At 66.0% G+C, this 22,574-nt stretch overlaps 1 protein-coding gene across 3 annotated transcripts; it reads left to right on the top strand.

Moving 5' to 3' along the window:
• Window positions 1-1,931: 1,931 nt before the first annotated feature.
• On the top strand, window positions 1,932-19,245 carry PWWP2B (PWWP domain containing 2B). 3 transcript variants are annotated; one of them, XM_024555452.3, is made up of 3 exons: window positions 1,932-2,782; window positions 8,600-9,948; window positions 11,767-13,519. In XM_024555452.3, the coding sequence occupies exons 1-3, from the start codon at window positions 2,658-2,660 to the stop codon at window positions 12,180-12,182; spliced, it is 1,890 nt and encodes a 629-aa protein (XP_024411220.2). In that variant the 5' UTR covers window positions 1,932-2,657; the 3' UTR covers window positions 12,183-13,519. The 3 variants fall into 3 exon arrangements, with proteins under 3 accessions (XP_024411220.2, XP_045047517.2, XP_024411221.2); XM_045191582.3 differs by having other exon boundaries at window positions 1,933-2,782; window positions 8,600-10,253; window positions 11,767-11,892; XM_024555453.4 differs by lacking the exon at window positions 11,767-13,519 and adding an exon at window positions 18,495-19,245 and having other exon boundaries at window positions 1,937-2,782.
• Window positions 19,246-22,574: the final 3,329 nt, after the last annotated feature.

Here is a 22,574-nt window from a genome sequence, read left to right as displayed (position 1 = left end):
TGACGCTCTGCTCTGCCCACACCAGGGCATCAACAGCTGACTGCAGAGCAGGCCCAATGAGGACCTGGCAGTACCCGGGCACCTCTGCCCCCAGGACCTCTCAGGGACCCGCCACAGCCTGGGGGCTCTGCGTGTGCGAGACTTGGCGTGGAGAACAGGCTCAGCTCCAGAAATGGCTGGCTTGGAACAGGAGCCACAGATCAGTGGTTTTGAAACTACAGCGATTGCTTGAGAGATGCCCTAACCCTAAAACCGTTCTTGCTCAGATGCCTGCAACCTCTGGGCTCCCAGATCTGGGCCCGATGAGGATTCAAGGCCACTGTGGACTGCCACCTCGCTCACAGGGGACTCGGGAAGGCACCAGTCATGCGGGTGGGGGGCAGCTCTCTAGGCACCAGCCTCCTACCAGGGTCCTTGAGCATCTCCACTGGCCCCATGGAGCACCAGTGGGGTGGGCGCCACGTGGGGTGGTAGCACAGGCTTGCTGCTGCCGCCCAGCCCCAACCATGGCCCGGGGCGGGGGAGCCCACTGCTGGCCTTGCTGCTGGGGAGAACTGATGATGGTGACAGTGACGGTGGTGACAGTGGTGGTGACGACGATGATGTGATGCCGGGAGGGGAGCCTGGAGGGCGCTGCACCCCACTCTGCTCCGGGCCCAGGATGGGTGCCGGCACATGGTAAAAGGTGCTCACTAGGCGCTGGTTCTCAAGAGCCTCATTTTGTCCTCCCCCTTCCAGCCGCTGCCCAGCACGACACTTGCTGTGAGGTGGCCTGTGTCCAAGCAATAGGGTCCATCCTGGCCCTCACACCTGTGGCCTCTCCGCACTGGCTCTACAGAGAACCATGGTCTGTGACCTGTGGCTCTGGCCCCTGAATCAGGCAGCTTTGGAAGCCTTCGGCTGTGTGCGACGAACCCACCCAGGAGGCCAGCCCTGGTGAGCTCCAGTAAGAGGGAGGGGGGACAGGCCGGGGTGTGAGGGAGGGGAGAATGGCATGGCAGGCAACACCAGCCACCTGGCCAGGTGACTGTAGCATCTTTCGTTCCCATGATTCGGAGCTCCTGTGAGTCTCCCATCTCATGGGGGTCACACAACGAGGTGTGGCAAAGGCACAAGATGTACCAGCCAAAAGACAGCGCTGGGCAGCGCTCGGCAGGCTCTCCAGTGGCTTCAGGGGCCAGGAGGAGGAACATGGGATCTGGGACTTGGAGGAAGTCTCCTACGAGACTGGAGGGCGCGGGCCTGAGTTCCTCCGGCGCCTGCTGGGACCTGGGCCCGCGGAGGCCGGGCCGCACCTGCTCCAGCACCTCTGCTAGAAGCCCCCGGGCCTCGCTCCCCAACCCAGTTCAACTAGGGGCGGTGAGGCGCCACCAGGTCCCTGCGGCCTCCTTCGGCTCCGCCCAGGCTCCTCTCGGACGGCCCTGCGCCCTGCGGCCGCCTGAGGGCGAACACGAGCGACGCTGCGGCGGCCCCACCGTCCCAGGCGGCGCCAGGGGTGGCGGCCATGACGCAGGGTGCGGCCGGGCGGGGCGGGGCGGGGCCTGGCGGCGTCCAGGTCGCCAGGACGACCGGCGGCCGGCCAGTCTCCGTTGCCCAGTCAGGCGCAGCAAGCGCGGCTCAGGGGGCCGGGCCGGGCTCCCGGCAAGGTCACTGCAACAGGCTGGGCCCTGTGCGCAAGTGCTCGCGAAAGTCGGGAGACTCGCGCGGAAGGCGCGCACGAGCAGGACCTGGGCGCCCCCCCCCCTGCTGTTCACTCCGCACCTTCATGTCCCACTCCCTGTCGCAGGCCCCGTTCTCCCTCCCAATGTCCCTTCACACTGTGGACTGGCCGCGTGGCGCCCCAGCCCCTCTAGCCGTGGCAGGGTCTCACGCAGCCCGCTGTTTCCCTAGCAACCCAGGGCGGCAGGTTTGCGACTGGGACTTGCAGACGGGATCACCCTCCCTAATCCCCGTGCGGCCACCCCAGGTGCACAGGGCACCCAGAGCCCAGCGCGCGACGTGTCCTCACTCCGTGGCCCTAGCACACAGGAGCCGCCTAGTGCCCCCTGCGCCGGAGGGAGAGACTGAGCCGCCGCTGCGCGCACACTCGTGTCCCCTTGGCGCCCCGCGTCTCCTCGGCCCAGTCCGACCAGCTTCCTGCTTGTTCCACCGGGACTTCCTCCCCTCAGTGCCGGGTGGCCACTGGGCGCCAGACCCAGAGGCGGTGGCCCAGGGTACGGGCGAGGGGGGCGGAGAGGAGAGGAGGAGACCTGCGGCCCGGTGGGAGGGGCCCCGGAAGGCCCCGGGCAGGGGTGTGGGAGGGGCCCCCAGAGCTGGGCTGCCGAGGCTCCCCGCTGCCCCTCGCCGCTCACTCTCGGGCCCTTTCCGCGGACGCTCGGGACCATCGCACCCAGAGGCCAGGCGCACACCCTGCCCGATCCCGTGAGCTGCGCAGTGCGTCTGCACGCCCCGCTCCGGAGGCGGCGCGGCCCCGGGGCGCGTCTGTGGAGCCGGGTTCCGGGACAGTGGAGCGAGCCAGTGTCCCGCGCACCCTCCGCGCCCCCGGCCCGCGTGCGGTGGCTGGCCGAGCGGGGCTTTGTGACGTCAGGCGGCCGGCGGCTGCGTCACGCGCGGGCTGACCCGGCGGCGGGCAGGCGGGGCGGCCCGGACGCGGGAGCATGGAGCCGCGCGCCGGCTGCCGGCTGCCCGTGCGGGTGGAGCAGGTCGTCAATGGCGCGCTGCTGGTGACTGTGAGCTACGGCCAGCGAAGCTTCGCCGGGATCCTGCTGGACTGCACGAAAAAGTGAGCACAGAGGGAGGTGCGGGCCCCGGACACCCCTGAATCCCCTTGGGACCCCCGACCCAGCCCCGGACCGGACCTGGGTCCAGGGCAGCGCCGGCACCCGCTTTCGGTTTTCCCAACTCGGGTTTCGGGGCGCGCGAACGCGGCAGCCGCTCAGGGGCGAAAGTGGCTCCCAAAGTCGTTGCTACTTTTTGGGCCGGGGGCGAGCGGGGCCTGGGCGCGGGCGGGGGCACCGAGTCCCGGCCCGGAACTCCACGCATCTGCCATAATCAACGCACTTTTCTTTGTTAGGACGCACTGTTGAATTAGGCTGTTTTCAGGATTGTCCGCCGTTGGGGTGGGGGGAGTGGGTTCCGATGCGCAGGACTTGCCCTGTTAGTTACTCAACCGGTGCTGCCCTGTCTGATGTCACGGCGCCCCAGGCTCCTCGCAGCGACTGGGGCTGAGGTTGCCGTTGGTGGCCCGCAGTCGTGTCCAGCGGTGGCATTTAAAACGTGGGGGGTGCGGGGCGGGGGAGGGGCGGTGATGCAGGAGCGAAGGTACAAGTTCTTCTGGCTTCCGGGAGGAGGGTCCCTGCAGGCCGCGGGCAGGTCCGCACAGAGCCGCACCTGTGCTGCGGGCCCCCTGTTGCGGGAGCGTCTCCTGGACACAGCGTCACATGGTGGTGAGCTGTCGGCAGACGAATGATGAGGCGTCACCCGGGCGCTGAGGTCTGGGCGCTGCTGTGGGGCGTCGCGCTCCGCCGGGGTCCCCGCGCCTGCTTTCCTCGCAGATGCCGGACTTTTCCCTCCGCGCGCGGTTGGTTCCCTCGCTATGAAGGTGGCCACCACGCTTCCCCTGCTGTCCTGACGTTATCTATCCGTGAGATGTGCCAGAAGCCATTTATGCACAAGTCATGTGACTCAACATAAGGCCTCCTGGTGACTCTCGTCCTGCTCCGAGGTGGCTGCCGCACCGAGTGCTCGGTGGGACCCAGTGACACTTGGGGGCTGCAGCGCAGCTACCAAGCCAGTGCCCTGGGGTGTCCCCATCCACTGAGGCCACCACTTCCTCCCTCAGGCGGGGCAGCAGGCCTGGGCCTGCCCCTGCCCCTGGCTCTTCGAGGGGCTGCGAGGCCCCCAGCTGCCTCCTTGGACAGGGGCACTTGCCGCAGAAGTCCCCCTGCCTGCATCCTGGGCCAGGCTCAGGACAAGGGAGGCTGTGGGGGACACGCTGACCTGTGGTTGGGGGGTGTCTGCAGAGGCACCAGGCACCCTCCCAGAGGCCTGTGTCTAACCTGGTTGGAGACCACACTTCCCCGCCCCCTTCCCCACCAGCGAGGGAGGGAAGCTGCAGGCTGGGATCTGGCAGCTGGAGGACATGTGGGCGTCAGCTCTCCTGCAGCCACGTTCCGCTGTAACTGGAGCTGCCACAGAACCAGGACCTGGGCCTCAGTGGCCCCGGCTCTGCTCAGCGGGGTCTCTTCCTGACTTGAGCCTCCCCCTGCCCACTGCCCCCCACTGTCCATGCTCTGTCCTTGTGGGGATCTGGGACAAACTTGGCCTGGTCCTCAGCCCCCTGAGGCTTGGGCCTGGCCCAGCCGCACATCTCCGGCCCACCTGGACCCCCTTCCTGTCTCCCCGGAATCCCCGACCCACAGGATTAGGAGCTGCGTTGCTCAGGGTGACAACTTGTCAGGCAGAGTCCCACGGCCTGGTGATTCGGCAGTTGGGGGGCTGGCCTCTGGCCTCAGCATCCACAGCACCCACCTGCCTTCCCTGAGGCCCCTTTCTTCCAGGCCTGGTGCTGCTACTCAGTGTGTGACGGTGACAGGGTGCTGACTGGCAGAGCAGGGCCTGTGTCCTCCCTGCAGGGACCCTCAGGTCCCAGAGCAGTGGGTGTGCTGGGGCGCCCAGGCGGAGCTGCCGTGCGGGTGCCGATGACCGCCAGGGGTCGGCAGTGTCCTGGGTCACGTGCAGACCTGTGGGCCTGGGAGCACAGGAACTCACCCGTGAGTCTCTGCTGGGATGGAGCCATCCCTCTGGAGAGGCTGGCCCCACAGATTCCTGGGACCCAGCCACCAGCGCTGATGGTGGGGTCCTCAGCAGAGGGGAGCGGAGTGTGGAGGCCGGGTAGGGCCCCAGCAGGTGCCGAGCGCCTCCTGCCTGTCATCCGTCCCCATCTGGAACGAGCTGCCCAGCTGCTGTGCGATCTTCACCGGGGCCCACAGCAGCTCAGGGTGTGCGCCCACTCCCACGTTCACAGACGCTCGCTGAGTGCCTACTGTGTGCCAGCAAGTGGGCTATCCCAGGCGCCCTGCTGCGAAGGGTGCCCCCCACAGGTCCACAGGCCCCAGCTAGCCCTGCTCCGACTCTCCAGGCTAGAGTGCAGGGTGGGGTGGGCATTTTGTGGGTGCTTTGAGGGTACACCTCTGATTGAGGACCTTGGGTTGGATGACTCTGGCTGAGGGGAGGCCCGAGGACAGCAGAGGCGAAGGGTGCTCTCAGAGACAGTGCGGGGGAAGGCCGGCTGCCTGCCAGGCCAGGCCAAACCAGGGCCTCCCGCCTCGACTCTAAGCTGGTTTCTCACACTGCCCCAGAATGTTCTTGCCCTGCAGGCTCCCAGGCCCCTCTGCTGGACAGGTTGAGGTACAGGCATTTGTGACCCGCACTCCACCCTGGGAGTCGGGACCCAGGCTCTGGAGATGTGGCCAGCCAGCAATCCCCAGGCAGGAGAGAAGTCCCGTTCCATGCTGGGTGCACCCCCGTCCTGAACGGAGGCTGGGCCACCGGGGGCTGCTTCCAGGACAATGCATGGGACAGACCGGACCCAGGCCCTGCTGGGCACACACTCCCTGCCCTGGGCAAGCAGAGGGACTGAGAGCGAGGTGCCTGGTGAATCACAGGGTGGCATGGCCTGCAGTCCACGGGCAGGTGCCACACCAGGGGACGGGGCCCGAGTATCTGTCTCCAGAGCTTCTGCCAGGAGGTGGCGAGGGGGTGTGTGGGCTGGGGGCCTGGCCTCGGGTTGCTGGAGGTCCTTGGAGGGTCTTCAGGGCCAGACTCAGCTGCGCTTTTTTGAAACATTGCAAATGGCTCTCAAACCTTTTCGTCAGGGCTCTGGGGCCAGCTGCGACCACCTGGTCCCACGGCTCTGCCCAGTGACCCTGGGGGAGAGGCGGGCTTCCCTGTATGGCCCTGTATCAGGGGCCGCCATGACTTCCCCTGCCAACATGCTTCCTGACTCCCTGAGCAGTGGACCCCAGAGGCTCCTGTGCTCCAGCAGGCCTGGGACCCCTGTGGGCCCTGCAGGCCCAGCTGGGGTCTCTGCCCCTGGGCGCACGAAAGCGCAGGCACAACCTGACCCCATAGGAGGGCTGGGCCCTGGGGGTGAGCCCTTGACCACCGTGCGCCGTGCCTGTGCCCCAGCGCCCGGTGAAGTTCCTCCCACCGGGGACAGGTTGCCGAGGCCCTTCCAGGAGAGAGTGGCCAGGAGTCAGCAGCGCTGGGCCGTGAGCACAGACCACTTGGCTGGCCGGTCTTACTGAGCCTCACGCCCCGCCCCAGACCCGGTGAGGACACACACTCGGGGGCTGTCGGAAGGGCTACAGCCCCAGCCGCCGGGGCACCTGCTCTGGGATCCCACACTGGGAACTGAGCTGTCCTGCCTGCCGGCCGCTGTTTACCCACCAGGCCTGCGTGGGTGTGGCCTGGGCCGGGCAGCCGCTCCGGGAAGGAAGTATGGCTGCCTGTCATGCCAGAGTCACGGGGCCCCTTCCCTGCCGGCAGCAGGGCCTTCCACGGGACTGCCACTGCTGTGTGGAAGGACCCCCACCCCTGCCGCCCCTGAGAGGCAAGCACACCAGGGAGGGCCGGGGCCAGGCAGGGAGGGGCCAGCTGGGGCCCACACCAAGGGCTCTGGCTCCAGCCTGGGTCTTGGGCCCAGGACCCTGCGTTCATCCGAAACGTGCCAGGTTCCCTCGCGGGGTGTGCCCCCCAAACGGGGGCAGAAACCTCCCTGGACTGGAGCTGGGGGGACCTCGGGCATGGGGCCGAGACTCGCTCCCCACCCCACAGTCCCACCTGTACCTGGAGAGAGGAGGTCCAGGAGCCTCTCAGCTCCGGGCTAGCCGGCCCAGGGAGCAGTCTGGGCCCAGGGCCCCGCAGAGGAGGGCTGCTGGAGGGTGAGAGAGAGGGGCTGCACAGGAGCCCCACTCTGGTGGTGGAGGTTCTGCTTCTGCACAGGCAGGTGGCGTGGGGGTGCAGACCAGGGGATGGGGGTGGGAGAGATGTGGAGGCTGGGGGGACGGGGGAGTGTGGGCCGGATCCCAGCAGGGTGGCAGCACAGGGCCCTGTCCGGGGGAGGGCGGCACAGTGAGGGTGTCCGGGTGAACCCCAGCTCATGGTCTGAATGCCTGCCCCAGCGCCTGGGAGCAGGCTTTCAGGGAGGCCGTCGGAACCACGCTTCAGGCCATGGGTGTGTGGTGGCTCCCCTGACTGTGGTCCCCCAAACCATGGGCCTCCTGGTCTGAGAGGCAAAATAAGAAACTTAACAGTCCATGGAGATTCCTAGGCTTTCACCAGTGGCCTGGAGTGACACAGGGCAGACATGCCCTGCACAGTTCATGCCGGGACAGCGTGACGGCCAGCACCGCGGGCAGGCGGCAGACCCTGGGCTGGGGAGCCTGTCCCGTGCGGCCTCGTGGCTGGCTCTGCGCTCTGCATTCTGCTCCCCACCTGGCCACGTGTCCGTGTGAGGGTCAGGAGCGCCAGCGGCCCTGGGTGCTCGGGGATGGTCAGCCCCTCCCTGAGTGTCCCCAGACCCCTCCAGCCAGCAGTCAGTGGGGAAATCGTCCGCAGGCCGAAACGTGGCCATCGCTGGCCTTTCCTTCTTTCTGGTCAGATTCAAAGCGGAAGGCAGAGGCACCACATCCCCAGCCTTACTGTTTGTCGCCGAAAGTCTATTTTTGTGTTGAAAAATAACAGCTTTTAGCGAAGGCAGTCGCACAAACGGAGTCACATTTGTTTCAAAGTGACGCGTTCACGGTGGGAGAGAGGTGGGACTCCAGACTTGTGTTCCTGGCTTGGAGCAAGGCCGATGTTTTCCCACCGCCTCGAGGGTGGCTCTCGGCCAGTAGGCCTGGGGCGTCCTGCATTCCTGGGGAGAGCAGCCTCCGGCCCGGGAGTCCTGGGGTGCTGGCCACACCTCATGCCTCAGTTGGTGGTCCTCACAGGAGGTGGGCCTCCAACCTTCTTGAGCCCCCTTCCCATGGCTGCTCCCCATCCTGGGGCCAGGGGTGCCAGGCAGGGGGTGTCCTCCAGGCTGTGGTGGCCAGGGCGTCATGGAAGACCACTCAGCCCGAGTGCAGAGGGGATTGTCAGGGCCCACTCAGCCTTCAGGACTCCGGCTTAGAGTCCCAAGTCCTGTCCCCTAGACACACACCAGGCTCCTGGGACTGGTCTGATGGCTGTCCTTGGCTGTGGGACTGGGGATCCTCCAGGGAGCCCGCCTGGGGTCTTCCCTCTGGCAGAGGAGAGGGAGCCATCGAGAGCTGTGAGCAAGGGACCCCGGCCATGGGAGCCGGCCCCCCCACAGGCTGGGTCAGGCCAGTCCCAGAACCTCAGGTACCAGGCTGGAGGGTGGGGAGGGGCTCCAGCAGTGAGGGCCAGGAACTGAGATGTAGACGCTTGGTGGCCTCAATGCTAGTCACATGACCTCCCCCAGGACACTCATGCGGTGTGTGCTTGGGGCCCTGCCAGCGCCTGGCCCTGCGGGGCCTGGAAGCGGGGGTGGCAGGCTCCTCGCAGTCCTGACTGTCCCTTCTGTCTCCCCCACCAGGTATGGCCTCTTTGGCCTGCCCCTGTCCACGCCACTGTCCCAGGCCGAGAATGCCCCTGTCAACGGCTGCCAGGACCCAGCCACTGCAGAGGAGAACACAGAGCCCATGCAGCTGGAGATGGGGCCCCCGCCACCGCTGCCTCCCTGTCCCGAGCCGTTCCAGGCCCTGTTGACCCCACTGCCTGCCGGAAGCCTGCCCCTGTTCCCACCGTATTTCGAAGGGGCCCCCTTCCCGCCGCCGCTCTGGCTGAGGAGCACCTACCAGCAGTGGGTACCGCAGCCACCTCCCCGGACCATCAAGAGGACCAGGAGGCGCCTGTCCCGCAGCAGCCGTAACTCTGACTCGGGCCGGCTGACCCTGAGCCCCATCTGCCTGAGGCCGCGGCGAGTGCTCTGTGAGAAGTGCAAGAGCACCCTGAATGCCCAGGAGGCCAGCCCCGCACCCTCGACTGTCCCCCGGCCCCGCCGGAGACTGGGCAGCGGCCCTGACCCAAACAAGGAGCCCCGCAAGCAGGGGAACAATGAAGGCGGGGGTGCTGCTGCCACCATGGCCCCGGCCCCGGCCCCGGCCCCGGCCCCGGCCCCAGCCAGGAGGAGCAAGAGGGAGCGGCGGGAGGAGGAGCAGGCGCGGGTCCCACGAAGCCCAGCCATCCGGATCTCCTACAGTACACCACAGGGCGCTGGCGAGGTGGTGCAGATCCCGCCCCGTGTGCACGGCTCCCTGGAGCCCTTCCGCCCGCCACAGGCCCTGCGCAGCATCCAGGAGCCTAAGGCGGCTGGGGACAGGCCACCTGGTGGTGCCTCCGCCTCCATTCCCAAGTTGAAGCTGACACGGCCGGTGCCCCCCAGTACCGACCTGCTGCCCCCCAAGATCCGCCTGAAGCCCCACCGCCTGGGGACCGGCAAGCAGCAGCCGGTGTACAAGGCAGAGCTGGTGGAGGAGCTCAACGGCCTTGGGAGAGGCCCCGAGGCCCGCCCGCCCATGCCCCCTGCCCCGGCTCCCGCCCACATTGTGCTGGTGGAGCTGTCTTCGGGGAGTTCGGGCGAGGAGGACGACGTTGGGAGGTGTCCCCAGGGTAAACTCGCCAGCTGCCCCGGGAGCACGGCCACCTCGGCCCAGGCGTCGGTGTGCAGCGGTGACAGCCTGGATGAGTCCAAGTCGTCCAGCTCAGGAGTGATGTCCCCAGAGGCCTGTGACCTACCTCCTGGCAACGGCTTGTCTGCAACATCCTCCTCCAAGGATGCAGGGCAGACGGTCCCGCCCCTGACAGTCCGGCTGCACACGCAGAGCCTCTCCAAGTGCGTCACCGAGGACGGGAGGACCGTGGCCGTGGGGGACATCGTGTGGGGTAAGATCCATGGTTTTCCTTGGTGGCCCGCCCGCGTGCTTGACATCAGTGTTAGCCAGAGGGGGGGCGGGGCGCCCTCCTGGCCACAAGCGAAGGTCTCGTGGTTCGGTTCTCCAACTACGTCCTACTTGCCCACTTCCAAGCTCTCCCCCTTCTCTGAGTGTTTCAAACTGAGATTTAACCGTAAGAAGAAAGGGCTGTATCGGAAAGCGATAACAGAGGCCGCCGATGCCGCGAGACATGTGGCCCCGGAAATCAGGGAGTTCTTAACCCAGTTTGACACGTGACTGGGGCCCCCTGGCCAGGTGAGTGTGAGCGCGGAGGGCAGCCCCTTCCGGGCCACCAAGAGCTGCGCCTGCGTCACTGTCCCTTTGCTCCGGGTGGGGGTGGCGTGGGGTGGGGTGGTGTGGTGTGGGGTGGGAGTCGGGGTCCTAGCCACTGACCTCATTGCTCCGAGGGGCCCTCCGGGACACTGTCCTGCAGGCTGGCAATGACGCCAGCCTTGCAGGGCCCAGAAACATGCTTTTAGCAGGGGGCCAGCTGTCAGCTGCCTTTTCGACCACAGAGCTGGTTCGAGGGTCGTGGCCTGCTTCCAAAGCGCCCTGAAGGAGCTCCTTAGCCCCTGTGAGACTTTGGGAGAAAGGGGTGCGATTTTCAGAGACAGTGGTTTCAGCTGGTGGGGGCACGTGGGGCAGAGCCCTCCTGCTGTTACCACTCTGAGGCAGCACACCTTCGTGCCCCCAGCCCCTGGCACGCACGCATGGGTCTTGAGCCGGCAGGAGGGAGGGAGGCCCTGAGCTGCCTGCCCTCAGGTGTGGCCCCCGCCCCTCACCTGCTGCCACGGTAGACTCTCCTGTGTGTACAGGCGGCCGGGTGCTCCTGGCTTCTGGAGGCGGCCCTGGGTCTATCCCTGGGCCAGTGTCTGGCCCTCCACCTCTCCCTTCAGGAGAACTGTGTGGGCTTTCCAGCCACGTCTCTGAGAAGGACCTCTGTGAGCTGAGGCCTGTCCCCGTGTGGGACTGTGTGGCATGACTGGTCTCCATGTGGGGTGTCAGGCCATGGCCAAGAGGCTGAGGCCACCTGCCGTGGGCTACCCTTTGGCCCCGAGATGCTGCGTGTCCTCTGATGGCTGCCACCAGCTGGTGCCTAGGCAGTGGGTGTGTCCGGCGGGCCACTGGCCCTGTGGAGGATAGGGTCGGCCCTCCACCCCTGCTGGGCTTCTTCTTTGGTCTCTGGGACCTTCAGATGACCTTGCCAGTTCTGGCCTGCCCGCTCACCCACCTGTCTGGTGCCACAGCTTCCCAGGGGACGAGCTGTGAGGCCTCAGGGAGGACCGCCAGCATGCAGCAGGGGTCTGTGGGGCGCCTGGCGGACCTCTCTGCTACGCCTTGCATGCTGGGGTCCCAGGGTGGAAGCCATGATGAGGGGCCTAGCCCACCTGCCTTCCCACTTGCTTCCTGCGTCAGGCCTGGTCGCCACCATGAGCTGCTCTCGGGGAAGGGGCGCAAACATCCCCGCCCTGCCAGGCTCACCTTCCGCCAGCTCTGGGCCTTGTGGTGGGCATGGCGCCGGCCTGGAGGCAGCAGTGAGCCAGCGTGGGTCTCGTGTGAGGCCCCCCAGGGGCAGGGTGGCCCACTCCACAGAGGCAGGTCCGGGAACGGGCCCGAGGCCCTCCGGCTCCCTCCCCAGGACATCCCCCTGCGGCGGCCTGCCTCAGACCCTGGGCTGCGGCTGCACCCTGCTGGCCTGAGGACCATCGCAGGGTCTCCTCTAACTCTGTGCTCCTCGCCGACCCCGGCCCACCCCTCTGCTCACAAGGTCCCTCCTGCCTTTGGCCTGGTCTGGAGGTGGCATGGATGGGGCCCCTCCCGTGTGTGCCCATTCGTCATCGAGGGAGTGGCAAGCAGGTCAGTCCTCGGAGTGTCTGTCAAGTCTCGGCCGTGGTGGACAGTTACAAGGACAGTGAGCCCGCGCAGCATCCGCCCAAGTGGAGCCTGCAGCCCTGGGGCCCGGTGCGGCCCTGCCCGCGACCCCTGCCAGGAGAGTCGGGGCTCCGGGGCCCTGTGCCGACCGCGGGGGCAGCTTTGCCTGCTGAGTGCCCGTGCCCACAGACAGGCCACTTCTGGGTCCCGTTCTTTTGGCTCTCAGCTCTGGGAGCGGGGCCTGCCAGGGCTCCCTCAGCACCGCAGCACAAAGCTGCTTTGCCTGACTGGCTCCTTGGTTTCCTACCTTGAGGATTAGACTGTGAGCGAGCAGAGGTCTGCGCCATCAGCCAGGCGGCCAACCTGCCGCCACCCAGGAGCCTCCTGCTGGAAGTTTGCTCTGAAGGAGAACCTGGGAGTCACTTTTGCTGGGAAGGCGGACTTCTGCGGGTGCGGCAAGGGCGGGCGCCACTGCGCCTCCGTGGACCGGCAGGTGACGCGCTACCGGTGTCCTCGCCTGCGGGGCCTGCACAGGCTCCACGTGGGCTGGACAGGCCCCAGGGCTGCTGCCTGGCCACCAAGAACCAGGGGCTCCCTCCCTCCTCCTCCTGCCCCAGTGGCTTGCTTCAGCAGGCAGGGCACCTTGGGGACTCACACAGCGCAGAGCCTCCCTCGCCTGCCTTTACGGGGGCAGCTCCGAGTGCTGCATTGCCCAGTTCACTGAGCAGGTGGCGCCCGTGGGGCTGGCCTCACCCTTTGTCACCTTCCTGCGGCCTCGGTCTCAAATGACCACACACTGGGTGGGGAGAAGCAGCAGAAACTTATCCTTGCAGTTCTGGAGGCTGGAAATCCAAAATCAAGGTGTCCGCTGGCTGTTCCCCCTGCTGAGGCTCTCCGGGGACATTCTCCCAGCTCCCAGGGTGGCAGGGCTTGCGGCCTCGTCACCCCGATGGTGGCCCCTCTTCTTCCGTGTTGACACTCCCTGTGCCTCCCTCTGGTGAGGCCCATGTGGCAGCATTTGTGGGCCGCCTAGGTGATCTGCTCTTCAAAGAATCTTTGATGGAATCTCCTGGGCAGCACCTGCCCCGTAGAAGGTCATGTACCACTTCTGGGTTTGGGACCTGACGTCTTCGGGGAACCACTCACCTACTGCACCCTGCCGGCCACTCTGCAGATCTGTCAGAGTTCCCGGAAAGCACAGGCCCCAAGCCTCATGGACAGAAGGCCGCCCAGACCCAGGGAGGGGTCAGTGGCGCAGAAGTGGACGGTGTGTGCGGTGATAGAGGGACCCTTGTTCCAGAAGGACCCGCTGCCCTGCAGGTCAGCTATGCATTGGAGGTGTGAGTCCTGCAGCACCCAGCTGCCTCCGGCTCTCGGCTTCCTGATGGCGATTCTCCAGGGAAATAAAGATCCAGATCCGAAAACCAACTGGTAACCTGCGCGGTGTCACTGGTGAGGGTGGCAGGCCTGACAGGCAGTGGCCGGACTCTGCGTGGTCACTGAGGCCTGCTGGCCAGACGAGGACAAAAGCATCCAGACCCGGTCTCTGGAGTTTGACTTCTTAAATGCGTTCTTTCCTTGAGCTGCATGCCCCAAACTAGCTGCTTCTTTCTTCCAACTCTGAATAAAAATGTATTTCTGCTTCTGAAGATGGTTTCCAGCCGACGTCCAGACTGCTTTCAGGGAATTCAGGTCCCTGTAATTATTTTGTTCCAGAAGGAACCAAAGCCTGTGATTCTGAGCCAGCCATGGGGGCTCAGTCCCGCCCCACCTCGGCCCGGCACCGTCCCGTCGCTTCCTCCAGGCAGCAGTGCCAGCGTCAGGGAGGGCTGGGAGGCCAGGTAGGTGCAGCGGACACAGCAGGTGTGGGGTGCAGCGCTGCCCGGGAAGCCTCCCGGGGTGATTGCAGTTGCTTTTCTTGGGACCAGGTCCCTGGGGGCAGGGGCTACGGGCTGCCCTTGCCCCCCTGTGCCTTCTAGGCCGCACACTGCCCTCTTGCTGCTGAGGTGCCTTAACCTCAGGGCCCAGCTCTCTGCCGGGGTCTTCATTGCTTCCTGGTCTCTATCACATGCCCCACATTCTCATCGCTGGCCCAGCGGGGGACCTGCCCTGGGGTCCAATGGCCCCGGGGCACTTGGGCGGGGCCAGCTGTGCCATGCTGCCCCTGGGGCAGTGGGTAGTGCTCTCTGCAGGTGACCCATGCTCCTCGGAGGTGCCGAGTGTGCCGCTCTCTGTGGTCCTGCAGGGCCACTCCGGTCACCCGCGCCTTCCAGATACGGTCTCACAGAAAGGCAGGCTTCCTCCGAGTTGGTTCCCGAGTGACCTGCACACCCCGGGCCAGAGCTTGTGCATACCACGCCTGTGTCGGTCCCTGCGGTGTCCTCCCCCCACAGGGCAGACAGAGTGGCTCTGCCTTTCATTTCCCAGGGTCGTGGGGGGCGGGGGCCCTGCGTACCTCCCCGCCTGAGGACAGCCGAGCAGGAGGCAGGCCCCCCACCTGCCTTTGCGGGTCTAGCGATGCCCAGTAGTTCTCACTTCTGACCTTGGCCCCATGGCCCTTTGTGCAGGAACTGCCCTCTGTCGCCGTTCTCGGGAAGGCTGTGGTCTGGGACGCCGGCCTGCTGCGTTCTGCTCTTCAGCACTGACAGCAGCAGGCGGGTCGCCATCCCAGGTTCTGGGCCCCGCTGGCCCTGCCCTCCTTCCCACCTGAGTCCACAGCTCAGGCCCCACATCGGGGTCCCCTCCCCCAGCCCCATCTTCACAACCAGCCCCAGCCAGAGACTCCAGGTGGGGAAGAGCAGCCTCAGCCGAACCAGTCAGTGGGGTCCCTGGTGGGGACAGTGGCAACGGGGCACTGGTGGAGGGGGCTCTGCTCCTGGGAGGCCGGCCAGCCAGTGAGGGCCAGGCAGGGAGAAGGGGCCTGCACATGGGCAGTGTGTCCTGGCGGGGCCTCGGGCACTGGGCGTGGAAGGCAGGGCCCTGCTGGGAGATGCTGGGCAGCAGGTCTGTCTGCCCAGAGCAGACCAGGCTGCGAGGGGTGGGGGCCTGTGTAGGGTGGTCAGGGTCCCCAGGCCCAAGTAGAAGCTGGATATGGTGCCGCCCCCATGGATGCGAGGGGGGCGGGGCCTCCTGCCAGCGTGGACAGAGCATTGTGGGGACAACTGACAACAGGAAAGGGAGGACCTTGGGGTCCACAGCCATGGAAGGGGTCAGAGAGCCCTTGGCTGTCCTGCAGACCCCTAGGGAGGGGCAAGCAGGCCTTGCTGGGCCCCACAGTTACTTTCTGGGCAGAGGGGAGGCTTCCGCCTGGGAAGCCTCTGGAAAGAACAGTCTGGCTCTGCACCACCCAGCATTCCCATTGGGTCCATGTGGATGGGTAGGAGGGAGAGCAGGGGTGCTCTGGGGTGCTGCCCAGGCTGGCTGTAGTCAGGGGACAGGGCCACCCACCCCTGCCCAGAATGAGGGTTCCCTGGAACATCCCACAATGACACCGATGGGGTGAGTGGGCTGGCCAGGGTGGGAGGAGGGAAGTGAGCCAGGCAGAGGCTCTGTCTTACTCTGAGGGACATTTCCCGACCCATCAGTTCCCAGGAAGGCACGGGGAAATTCCTGCTTTGTCTCCAGGTTTCTAAGAAGACTGTGTCCTCGGGGAGACCCAGCCGAGCCAGAGCACCCCGGCAGCTGCACCAGGCAGGGAGGGCGGGCAGTCACCAAGGAACGGCCGGTCCTTGGCCGGTGCTTAGATTCGATGGTTCTCTTTGGGAAGGGGGTGCCTAGAAGGTGCCGGTGTGCCAGACAGGATGCCTCTTCGTGAGGCCCATTGTGCATTTTTCTCATGAGGATCAAGGCTGCCAGCTGCCTGGTGCTGTCTCTGAAGGCTGCACTGCCGACGGAGGACATGGCAGGCTGACCAGCCCCCGGGCTGTGCGTCTCTGCGCAGCTGCGCTGGACCGCCCCTCCCAGAGCCTGAAACACAGTGGAAAGTGGGCGGCCGTGGCGGGTTCCACGTGGCAGCCCCCCCAACCCTGTCCCGCAGCCCCGACGGTGACCCCGATGCCCCTCCTCATCAGGTGTCACATGCAGCTCCTGGCCATCAGGGAGGTCTGGCAGGGACACCCCAGTGGGCATGAGGACCCTCAGAGATGGGGCCATCCGGACCCCCGCCCAGAATGGGCTGTTGTCCTCAATGGCAGCTCATGCCTGGACATTTGTCACCTGTGTGGGGCCCAGGCTGTGCTGTCACGACGGCTGTCCCACTCGAGGAAAGCCAGAGGCAAACAGTTTTGCAGGAGTGCACTTGTATGACGGGCTGGGACCCATGTGACGGCCGTGGCCGCATCCACCCAGGGGCAGGCCGTGGCGATAAGGACGCCTCGGGCCCCGTCCAGCCCCCCGCACCTGTGGGGGGAGAGGTCCCACCCCCACAGGCACCCGCAGAGGGTCTCCCTCCTAGAACGCTGGGAGCTCATGCTTCCCAGGACCCAGGGACATTGGGCCATTTGGCCGAAGGGCATTTTCTCGGGACCGGACACCTGGCCAGGGAAAGGGCTGCTGCCCAGTCATGCAGGAGCCCTGCCCTCAGGCGTTTGCTGGAGTGACGTTTGCTTCCGGGCCGAGCCCCTCCCTGCCACCACACGTCCACCCTGTCCCACGGCCAGCGGTTCCGTGTGGAAGGTCTGGGGAGGTCAGAGCCTTGTTCCACCTCCCCCCAGGCTTCCCGGGCCCCCACCTGGGGCTGGACTCATCCTCAGGGGATTGCTCTGGGCCTACACTCCCACCTCCCCATGGGGTAGACCCTGGGGCCTCCAGCCAGTCACTGGGCCGGGCGGGCCGGTGCGGCCAGGACCAGTCTGGGGCTCTGACCCCTCCAAGCCGGGCCTGGGGCCGGCCGCTGAGCCGGCGGGAAGGTGTCCAGGTCTCCCTGCACACCGCTCCAGAGTTCATTGGCTGTGAGTGGGATGGCTTTGCTTCCTCTTCCACATGTAGAGCAGAGGACGAGGTTCTCCAGCGGGATCTCTCTCCGCCTAGTTTTCACCGAATCAGCTTCGCAGATGCTCGGTTCTAACGTGATCAAAGGGAGAACCTATCTGCGTGTTCCTACGAGCCGCCCAGTCTGCTCTTCCTTGTTTCGCGGGTTCCCCACTTGGGCACTACTTACAGGCCTTTTTCTGTGGAAGCTGGAGGTTTTGCCGCCTCACACACACCCCACGTCCCGCAACCGCACCCACGTGGCTCCGGCCAAACCAAGGTGCAGTGCCAGGTCGCAGAGAGCAGCCTTCCCGCGTGGGTGCTTGTGGACTCGCAGAGCCGCGCTGGCCTCATTTGGTGGCTTCTTCGTTCTTATATCCGTATCTCTCGTTGCTCCCCAACCCCCTAAGAGAAACTGAAATCTCATCGGCAGACCGGCGAGGCGTCGTTTCAGCTCTCAGTCAGCGTGGGAACAAACTTCCCCAAACCACAGTGCCTGCAGCCGGTTCACCCTTTCTCCTGGTCTTTGTGTTCCTGGGCAGTGGTCCTGAGGTGCCCACCTGGCTCCTCACCTGCCTGAGCCCCCAGTGGGTGGCTGCCCTGCCCCCACAGGCTCGCATACACCCTGGGGCCCCTGTGCGTGGCTGCTGCCCTGCACAGAGGGGCTCAGGGCAGCCAGGATGTCACCAGGCAGCTTGCTCCTTCTTGGAGGGCGAGTCGGAAGCAGCTGCAGCCTTGGGGCTGGGCCAGGGCCTGGCAGGGATGGAGTCCCATGGGCTGGGCTGGGCTGGGCGGGGCTGGGCGACCTGTAGCCCCTCCTTCCCTGGAGCAGCCCTGTGGACTGTAGGCCTCTGCTCCTGCTGGCCTGGCCTCTCCCATCCCAGCTTCCTGTTTCCTGGGCCCCTGCCTCCCCCTGCGTCCGGGATCCTCCTGGGTCATGCGTGGCCTCGCAGACCTGCCTGGCCTCCCTCCACCCCTGGCCGTTGGGGGTGGAGGATTTGGTGGAGAATGCTTTTCCCTGGTGGAAAGTCAGGCTGCTTGCTTTGGGGAAGTGGGCCCTGAGCTGCCTGTCTGTCCCTGTGGCCAGGTCTACCCAGCTGGGAGGAGACCTGGTGGTCAGATGGAGGGGGGCACATGGATGCCCCCAAACCCGGGTGTGCCTGTAGGTTGGGGGCCTCTGGGCTTGGGGGAGGGTCTCTAGGGCCTGTCAGTCACAAAGCCCCTCACGGTCACCCACTGGAGTCCCTCTGAACAGCGAACCAGGGCCCTGTGCACAAGCATCAGCTTTCCCAAACCCCAGCCAGGAACAGCCGGAAGGACCTGGAACAGCAGCCCCCTTGGCACCCCGCGTGTCTGGCCAGGGCTGCAGGCTTCAGGGCTGGTCCCAAAGTCCAGGCCTCAAGCCCTCAGGCTCCTGCATCTTCCATGGACAGTGCAGGGCCCCGGCAGGTGGGCAGGCCCAGGGGTCGCCGCCCGGCCAGGAGCAGTAGGCAGGCCCTGCCGTGGGCACCCGGGGAGGCGGGGCTGGGGCTGGGAGGCCAGGGGAGAGTCTAAGAAGACCCCCAGTGGATGCTCAGGCCCGGGGCTTGGACCCTAAGGGACCTGTACCTAGTACGTGACCCTGTGGTAACCTCTGCCCTTTCTGCTTCCCACAAGGTCACCGATGATGGGACACGGCTGTTCTCTGGAGTGTTCGACTTCGGGGCGTTCTCCTCCACGCCCCCCTGTTCTGTCTGAGGGACCCGCCTGCAGAGGTGTGCCAGGCGCGGGGTGGTCGGCCTGGCTCCTGGCTTTCCGGGTGGAGCGGTGTGTCTGGCTGGAAGGACAGAGCCCCAGGACACCGTGGGTCCTGGGGGCTGAACGTATTTATTCTCCTGACTCTGACTGTGGCTTTTCTGGGAAGGGCCGCCTTGCAGGCTCCAGGATGAGCGATTACTTCAAGCCCTCGGCGCAGGTGGGGGCTGGTAAGGGGGTCTCTGTGCACCGGAGCAACGGGGACCCACCCTCCCGCTCACTTCAGAGCTGGGTCCCGCTGGGCACCCAGCCCCCAGGCCACCCTGTCCTCGAGCTGCCAGGAGGTACCTGCAGGGACAGGTGAGGCTGTCACTTTGAAAACAGACTTTGCTGTTGGAAGGGAAGAGTGTGTTCCTTTTCCCTTCCGTCACTTTAAAGACCAAAAGAATTCGGGAAGAAGAGCGTGAGCTCTCCCCTCTTTCTTTGGCGAAAGAAGAACCCAGGGAGCTCTGCACAGGGACGCGCCCTCCATGCAGAGTCCCCGCCGTCCCTGCCGTCCCCACCGGCCCAGCCCAGCTCCCCACCCCACCCCACCCCCACCCCACCCAGGGACGCTGGCCTCTGGGTATGCAGGGACAGACAGCAGGTCTAATTAAAGGGAAGACAGCTTTTGGTTTGTTTTTTTAAGCTTTGTGACTATTTCTTTAAGCATCAAATTAATCACAGTTCCATTTTGTTTGATTTCACGGTGCTCAAACCCAGCCTGGCTCTGTGGTCCCCGCCACCCCAGGAACTCGGGGGTGGGGCCCCACACCTGGGCTGGCAGACCCCACCCCGTGGTGGCCTCTGGGTGCCAGGGTTACCTTCTGGAGAGCAGCCCCCAGTTCACCTGGCTGCCCACAAGGAAGCCCACCCCCACCCCAGCCCTCGGATCCCACGGCCTGCAGTTGGCCTCAAAGTCCCCGGGAGTTGCGGTCCCCACGGGGCAGGGTCCTGTGTGTCCTTGCCTCTGCCCCCAGCAATCAGCAGGGCTGTATTAGAGAAACACTGGGCATGGGGCACTGCCCCTGGGAGAGACCCAGAGAGACCCCTCGACACCCCGGTCCTCCCCGGAGGCCCGAGAGCTGACCCTGGGAAGTGCGTGCAGCAGGAAGCCCCTCACCTGCCTGTGGCCGTCCTTCTGTGACTATGTCTTCTTCGTGGCCAGGAGCCCCCGGCCTCCCTGCAGGCTGGTGGGGCCTCTTGGGTGTGAGGCAGAGACCTGGCCCCCCACTCACTGCCCTCCTTTGCCCCAGGGCAGGGATGGTGCCCCAGGGGTCTGGTCTCCCCACCCTCCCTGGTGCTGAGTGGAAGACCTTCCCTGTGTCCTTTGGTCCCCTTGTTGTCACCATGAGACATGACCTGGGTTCACAATGGCCCAGGAGCAGAGGGGACCCTGCCACCTCTCAGCCCGGGCAGGATTGGCCTGGTGTCTCCCCCCAGAACCCCCGTCTGAGCCAAGCAGACCCACATCCCTGGTCCTGGTCCCTCTGACCCTGCTTGCCAGTGTCTCCCCAGTGCCAGCTCTGCAGGGGTCTTGGGCTTGAGGTCTGTGACCTGGCCGTATGGGGAGGTGTGAGGCCGGGTGGGTACCTGGCCCCCGACGAGGCAGGGGCCATGTGATGGGAGCTGTGCAGCAGAGAGGGCAGGCGGCTCTCGGCCCAGGGTGCCCGGCTCCTGGGCCCCACAGAGCATCCCCACTAGGCCCCCCGTGAGGAGTCGCGCACATGCCTCCTTCTCTCAGGGGTGCTGGGAGGGACTCGCTTATGGAAACCTTGCTGTGACCTGCAAGTCACCACAGCACCCAGGTGCCACAGCCAGGGAGACCAAGGCCTGGGGCCGCCACAGCTGGCTGCCGACCCCACCCTCACCCTGTCTGCCGAGTTTAAGACCCCCAAAGCCCGGGCACTCCAGATCTTGCCGGAGCTGGCGTGGCACCCCAGCTGTACTGGGAGCCTGGTCAGCACCACCCCTTTGCTGGAGGTTTCTTTTTCTCTGATTAAAAAGTAACTGTTGGTGGTAGAAAATTAGTAACATAAAGGAAAGTGGGAAAGAAAGTAAAAATCTGCAGCCCGCATGCCATCGGCCTTACCCCGTCCCCCGGGGCATCAGCAGATGAGGCTCCCTGCTCCAGCGTGCACCTCCACGAGGCTCTGTCCGCTCTCCTTCTGTGGTCCTCCCCGTCCTGGGGGCGCCCACCTGCCCCTTCCTGCCCAGGGTGCGTCCAGCAGCATCTCCACCCTCTCAGACAGCCAGCCTGGGTGGGGGCCCTGTCCCTGGCCTGAGGGGGGCCACCCTCTGCTGAGAGGGTTAATTGACTTGTGCCTCTGCAGAACCCCCAGAAACCCGAGGAAGCCTCTGGAGCTGGAGACGGGCCGGGGATGGGGTAGTCTGCTCCAAGCAGACTGTCCCTTCCCCCCCACCAGCTCCCTGCCCCCCTGGGTGAGAGGCACAGCGGCACCCGCCCTGTGCAGCCTTGCTGGGCCTTGGGTCAGTGCGACGGTGTCACTGGGGCCAGCCTCCCACCCTGCCCACCCCGCCCGCCCGCAGAGGCATTCTGGCAGCAATGGCCGATTTATTTTTAGCTCTGCCTGATGCCAGGATTGGCCTTCCCACCTCTGAGAGCAGAAATGGGCAGTGAGGCCCCCAGGCCTCTGACAGGGCGGCCAGCACCCTGATCCCAAGCTTCTGTGGACTGGCCGGGTCTCGGGCACCGTCGACCACAGAGGGAGGCAGGGCGACGAGCTGCCCCCATTCCTGGGTACAGCTGGGGGCGGGACCCGTCGAGCCCACAAGGGGCAACACCAGTGTCTTCTTTCACGGGTGGGTTGCTGAGGTTGAGGCCTGAGCAAGTCCGGCGGCCTCTCCTAGGGGACAGGGGTGAGGGCAGGTTGAGGAGGGGCCGGGGTGTGTCTCACTCACTTCCTCACAAAGGACCACAGACATGTTTTCCGTAGTCTGGAAGCTGGAAGTCCAGGGTCAGGGGGTGGCTGGCCCAGTGTTCAGTGCAGGTGCCTCCCGTGTGGCGGAGGGCAGGAGCCAGGGGACCCGGCTTCTGATAAGGACACTTACCCCTCTTGGGGGTCCCACACTCCTGACCTCCCCTAGCCCCAGTCACCCCCAAAGGCCCGCCTCCAGACACCTTCCCCAGGGGGAGATGCTGCAGCATTAGGATTGGGGGTGCAAACACCCAGTCCCCACGGGGTGGACGCCTGCAGGGTCTGGGATGGGGTGGCGGTGAGCTGGGCCTCAGGGCAGAGCCAGGATGGCAGGCAGGGTGGAGGGTGTTGAGGGGGGTGCACCGTGGGCCCTGGAGGTGGGGGCTGGAGGGAGCTGGGAGGCGGGAGCAGACCTGTGTCCAATCTGCCAGGCCCCAGGGAGGGGTGGGGAGTGGGGTCCAGGGCGAAGGCCTGTGGAAGCGGAGGGGGTCCTTGTGGGTGTGGGCGGCAGGCGGGGTGCGGGGGGGGGGGGGGAAGCTGCTCCCTGGGCTGCAGACCATCCTGTGCATGAGGGCGGGGCGGGGCTGCCCCGATGGCCTATGCCTGGCGCTGGGCCTGGGTGGGCGGGGCTTGTGCAGGGGCAGGCGGGGACAGACCCCCTGGGGGGTGGCTGGGGCTGCCAGTGGGACACAGCTGGGCCCTGCCCAGGCCCTCTGCCCCCTCTGCTCTCCCAGCTCCCGCCACCCCGGGGGCTTTCATGGGGCAGGATTGGGGACGGCACCCAGCACAGCCCCCCATGGAGATGCCTGAAGGCAGTGGCAAGGGGTGTTTCAGGGCCACTTGCCGCAGCAGGTGCCCCGCCCTTGGACCCCTCAGCCAGAGGCAGTTTCAAGCACAGAGCCCCCAACAACTGCTGGTTTTGAGAGAACGGCCCTGGGACCTTGAGGCCTTGGCCGGTGTTCTTAGTGTCGGGGTGAGGGATGGAGGGTGGGGATGAGCACCGAGGTGTGGAGCCCTCGCACCC

Source organism: Desmodus rotundus, chromosome 4, assembly GCF_022682495.2.
Source record: "Desmodus rotundus isolate HL8 chromosome 4, HLdesRot8A.1, whole genome shotgun sequence".
NCBI classification, from domain to species: domain Eukaryota; kingdom Metazoa; phylum Chordata; class Mammalia; order Chiroptera; family Phyllostomidae; genus Desmodus; species Desmodus rotundus.
This window is presented reverse-complemented; position numbering and strand designations above follow the sequence as displayed.